A 5,832-nucleotide genomic window follows, 5' to 3' on the forward strand; every position below is an offset into this window, starting at 1 on the left:
AGACATAGCACTTAAACCAAGAGCTTGTTAGGTCACTTCCTTGGTCCTATGGAAGAACATAAATTTAGGGTTATGAGAGTTTTAAAAATCCATTCTTCTACTTGGAGCACACATGCAAGCAAGAGTAGGGAAAAAAAACCTATAACAAAGATCTGTTTCTACAACATACTCTTGTATGTATAGACTCTTTAAACTTATAACCTGAATATGCATATGGTAAAGTTAAATTTCATCCATCCCTAATCCTATAGCTTGGCACCAATACCACAGATTGTATTCTTTTCATTGTTTAGTTTTGTGAATCGACTTTGATAACAATTACCTTGTTGTCTTTTTTTTTTAAAATAGTTAACACACAGTATTATATTAGTTTCAGATGTACAATATAGCGCTTCAACAATTCTATTCAACACCCGCTCCTCACATCACAATAAGTGTACACTTAGTCCCCTTCAACTATTTCACCTACGGTCCTAGCCACCTCCCCTCTGGTAACCATTAAAACTGATCACCCTTCTTGTTAGGACATAGAAGTAAAAAATACTAATTACTTTTTAAGTTGCAGTAACTTAGCTAATTCTGTCCAATCTTATGGGCAAGATTTAGGGGACTGTTCAGGAGCTCTGGGCTCATAATTTAAACCTTTATGAAAAGAACCTTATATATTCCAACAGAGTTACATAAATATGGAAAATTACTATGAAAAAAGTCTTTGGATTTAAATTGTAGTTGTCAGTGCCTTGCAAATAGTAAGTATTCTGCAAATGAAGGGTATACATTAAGTGGCCATTTCTACTATAAAAGACACTACCTTTGGGGAACCAGTACTGCCACCTTAGGAACAATAGGGGTGGTGTATGACAAGATGGGGAATGAGAGATGATGGAGAAAGATTTGATCATTTTTTTGGAAGGAGAATTTTTTTAATCCCTCTTTTCAACCTTTTTTATACATGTTTGATCAGTGTCCATATCAGAGCAATTTTCACTATTTTATTATAACATTGCCACTAATAAGAATTATTTTAAAAACATGAATGGCTTTTCTTTTTTAAAGGGAGAAACTAAGACTCAATCTGAAATATGCATTTTGTGATGCCACCATCTTTGTTAAAACAGATATAACTCTCATTTGTAATCAATATAGTACATAAAAAAATAAGCAAGGCCAAGACGTTTGGAGGAATTCCATTTATTGTGGATGCATTTTCACAATATATATTTATTGCAGCGATCAATTATCAGTGAAAAGTATCAAGTGTTTATAAAATTTTTAGGAATGGCAGATTCACAGAACATGCTAGTCACCTTGCAGTCTTACCTCTTAAAGATAACAAAGAGAATTATAATCAAACAAGTAAATGAGGAATTTATTTTTCAAAAGATTAAATCCAAGCTGAACAAAGTTCTACCCTAAAACTTATTCCATCCAATATTGGAATAAAAGTCAGGATCGATATATTCTCTTCTCAACTTTAGACTTTCTAGAAAAAATATATAATAGTGATCAGGAGAGGCCCTTATTCAAAAGTACAACAAAGCAACGTTACCTCACCATTGGCCTTAATTCAAACTTTGATTCATTTCACTCCAATTATGGGAGTCGATGCTAAATTAGGCACTGCATGTGAATTCTAGTTCATTTTATCATAGACTCATGTCTACTCTGTCATAGGTGGATGGCTTGTGCAATCTTGGTGGCTTTCCTTCCTTTGGCCCAGGTGTGCTACAGCTATAGGATTCAACAACTCTTTACTGATTTATGAGGAAAATAGACTTTGAAAGGCCATGGTTACTCTTCGCGGCAGCCTTGCCCTGGCAAGCTCTTCCAGGACAATACCATAGATTAGAAAAGAGGCATTTGCGAGGCTCCCTCATTGTGGCAGGAATTGAGACTAAGACAATTTTGGTTAAGTCAAATGAGGTATAAGTTTATAGACTTACACTGTGTGTATATCTCTATGCTAGAACATATTGCGAAGACACTGGGATACTCTCTTATCATCTGTTGTGAAGAACAGATGAACACCTATAAGCTAAAATAAGATCTGATATCTAGGTTGTGTGTGTAAAATGTAAAAATGACAAGTTGATAGACTTGGGGGGAAAAGGTAAAACTAATAAAAGTTACATACAGTTTTTAAAAATTCAACACATTATCAACTGATGGCAAGTACCAATGACTAAAAAAAAAAAAAAAATAGAAAAGTTTAATTTAAAAGGCATTTCAGTCTGTTAAGAATGGAAGTCCTGTCGTGACTCCTGAATATTGGCTTTTGCTCACTTTTCTTCTCTGCTTCCAGACTTTAGCCAAGGTTGGTCATAGTATATCCACATGTGGAATTCCAATCTGTACAATTTTGCAACTAAAATTCTTGTCTTTAAATTTTAGAGAAGGAAGAGATCTCAGATCTCACTTGTCACCTAAGACAACCTACTGTGGACTTGATTTTAAGAATAGAATACAGTTCTGAGCAAGCTTTGAGTTTGACCCAGATGGTAGATTTAGTACAATTCACACTGGACTTCAAGATTGCTTTTAATTATAAACTAAATACTATGTTTTATAGAAAATGTCAACTCATTTTGACACCTCTAATCTCTCTTTTCTTCTTACAGGTTATCGAGCATTGGAAACATATCAATACCTATTCTGCCATGTCTCTATTGGCAAATATGAAATATTAATATAATATTGTGATTTTTAATTTTTAAAAAGCTGTGATATTGGCTAGTTACAAGGACATACTGCTAAATATAATAGTCTAGCACATAAAAAAGCTTTCTACCATTAGTGTGCTTGTATATGTGTATGCACATACATACATGATCAGGTCATCTAAAATGTGGTTCGCTATCACTACCAAAGAAATCCACAAAGCAACCAACCTAAAGAATCAGTACCAATGTCAGCTAACATCATAATCCAATTTAGATATTCATCAGCACGAAAAAAGTAATACCTTAACAGTACATCTTTTTTTTCCTTTCTTTTTTTTTTTTTAAGACAATCATTATTGCAGTATCTCAAATCTGAAATGGGTTACTTTCAGAAAGTGTTACAATTGCCCACTGGGATAATTTCTTCCATGCTTTATTCTAAAGTGCAGAAACAACGTGACTTCTGTATTAAAAATAAAAAAACAAACAAAACCAAACCACTACGGTTCGTTTTTCTGGACACTGCACACATTCCTCAGGCAATTTTCAACTTGAATCTCCTTGTGTTGACCTCCAATGTGGTTGGTATCACTGTTCAGACACAGAGTTGTGATGATCAGTAGGAAAGTGTCTATTTCACAGCATGGGTTTCTTTAGAAACAGGCTCCTGTGCAAAGGCAGTACTTTTACCATGAACATCTCTAGACTGTGGTTATTAAATATAGTGATAATATACATGGGTTTACTGGGATAATGAAAAATAAAACAAAGGAAATGAACTCAATTTAGTAAATCAACATAAATATAAAACAGAGCAAATTAGCCCTCTTCAACTGAGCTGGTCCAGCATCTTGAAGCGGCTACTTTGGGTTCTTCCTTGAACTGTCTCAGACCTGCTAAGAGAAGAGAGCTTTAAATCTGGAGGCCATGGTGTTTCAGCCAGATGTTTTGTGTCAGAAGAAGAAAAAAATAATTGTAATATGGCAGGAATAAATATTTACAAAAGGGAGGATTACTGCTGGAATTCTATTCAAAGATGCTCCTCATCTTCTAGCCTCCCTTCTCTTATGTTGATTTTTTTTTTTTTTTTTTTTTTTTTTTTTTTTTTTTTTTANTTTTTTTTTTTTTTTTTTTTTTTTTACTTTCTTCTTTCTGTTCCCCCTTCCCTATCTTGATCTTTAGCCTTGTTGGTGACATTCATAGTGAAGGAGTTTTTTTTGTTTGTTTGTTTTTTTTTAACTCCACTTGAAGGGCCATAAATCTGTAGTGTGTTTTCCAGAACAGGCAAGCACATGTGACTGAATGGCTCAGTCTTGGCCATGTCAAGGACAATGGAGAAGTGGAATGTGCTTAGTTTTTAAATTCTTCCCTTCTGTTTTTTTAAAATAATCTTTTAATGTTTATTTATTTGTGAGAGGGAGAGAAAGAGAGAGACAGGGCATGAATGGGCGAGGGGCAGAGAGAGGGAGACACAGAATCCAAAGCAGGCTCCAGGCTCTGAGCTGTCAGCACAGAGCCCGACGTGGGGCTCAAACTCATGAACCCTGAGATCATGACCTGAGCTAAAGTTGGACGTTTAACTGACTGAGCCACCCAGGCATCCCTCTTCCCTTCTGCTCTTAACACCCCTACCCTCGAAACTTATCTGGCCCATGGTCTTATTTGTATACCATTTCTTTTCTTCAGCTAGCTGCTGATGTGGTCACAAATGTTGGTGCTGTGAATCTGCATTTTCAAATGAGTACTTCCATCTCAAAGGAATGATTGCATGACATGTAGTGAGCTTGACATTGGAGCAAAGGAGCTATCTACTCTGCTACCTCATAAACTCAGCTCTGGGTCTCATAGTTTTATTACTACTGCTGCTACTACTACTACTACTACTACTACTACAGTACAGAGAGTTTCGTGGTATAGACGGAGGAGGAGGGGGCAATGTGTGTGAAGACTCACCCTGTCACCTTCCCACCTGTACCACCATGTTGCACAATCCAAGAAAGGCATTCATGTTGTATTGGATATGAGTGGAATTCTCTTGAGTTTTACCAATCCAGATTGCATCTGCAGTCAACTTCCCAGAACCCGGCCTCAGAGAAATGTTATCCTCTGGAAAGGCTCCATCAAACCAGTACTGATGGGCTACAGACAGCTGGCACCCCCCGCCCCGCCCCCAAAATCAAACTACATACACACTTGGACCACCATTTCTGAGATGCTAGAGGGGCCATAATGGCTTAGGCCAACAAAAGTTCATTCTTTGGCTTAAAGAAGAAACTAATAAATAATCTCCCTACTCTCCTCCACCAGGAGAAAATTGAGCAAAGAGCTTTAAAACTTTTTATTCTCTGCTAAATATGCAATCCTCAAAAGCAAGCAGCATGCATAATGGTTAAGAATGTAGGCTTAGATCAGATTGCCTGAGTTTTAATGCAGGCTTTGCTAACTAATTTGCTGTGCGGTTTTGGGAAAATTCATCTCTCTGTGCTTTGTTTTCCTCAGCTCTAAATGGAAGTAATAATAAAACCCACTTCACAGGGTAGTTGAGATAATGTAGCTTAAGATGGTAGAATAGTCCCTTGCATAGAGCAGACGCTCAAAAAGCGTTAATGGTTTGTAGTGCTGATAATTATTACTAGGTACTTCTAATATATTTAGCCATGACTTAGAAAACTTATTTAAAAACCACCTTAAGTAGAGAGACTGGGCTAGTGGATTTTATTGGGATGTAAGAGGAATCGATAACTGACCGAGAGACAGAACCACGCCGCACATTTAGGCAGCTGTGCCAGACGTGGGAGCATGTAGAAGGCAGGGAAGGGAAAGCAATTCTCTCACTTGAGAAACTGTAGAAATCCTGTGGTTGCCTTTGGGGTGTTCCACATCCTGGGTTTGCTGGAAAAGTGCTTCTAAACTGACCCATAAGCAGACTGTTCTAATTTTATTAGTTGCTCTCTGATTTTTCTCTTTTCAATTTTTCCTCTATTAAAAGGAGAAGACTGGGCTTGTTCCTTGAAATGGGGAAGGGCTACAAGTAGAAGTTGACTTAGCTGGACAGCAAGGGGTCTTATTTTCAGTCTGTGCATCATTGAGATATTGGCAGAGCCTCCTTTGTGAGGAATGAGCATAACCTTTAACCAGAAGACAAAAAAAAAAAAAAAAAAAAAAAAAAAAA

The 5,832-nt window shown here is 36.7% G+C and overlaps 1 protein-coding gene across 4 annotated transcripts in view; it reads right to left on the reverse strand.

The window, feature by feature from the left end:
• Positions 1-1,171: 1,171 nt before the first annotated feature.
• The window catches only part of CALD1 (caldesmon 1), a 183,591-nt gene continuing 178,930 nt past the window's right edge, over positions 1,172-5,832 (reverse strand). For all 4 annotated transcript variants that reach the window (XM_077770705.1, XM_077770702.1, XM_077770704.1 and 1 more), the window contains one exon: positions 1,172-3,553. In XM_077770705.1, the coding sequence (XP_077626831.1) occupies positions 3,548-3,553 (6 nt within the window). In that variant the 3' untranslated portion in view covers positions 1,172-3,547. The remainder of the gene's footprint in view (positions 3,554-5,832) is intronic.

This window comes from Crocuta crocuta, unplaced genomic scaffold, assembly GCF_008692635.1.
Source record: "Crocuta crocuta isolate KB4526 unplaced genomic scaffold, BGI_CrCroc_1.0 scaffold266, whole genome shotgun sequence".
NCBI lineage: Eukaryota > Metazoa > Chordata > Mammalia > Carnivora > Hyaenidae > Crocuta > Crocuta crocuta.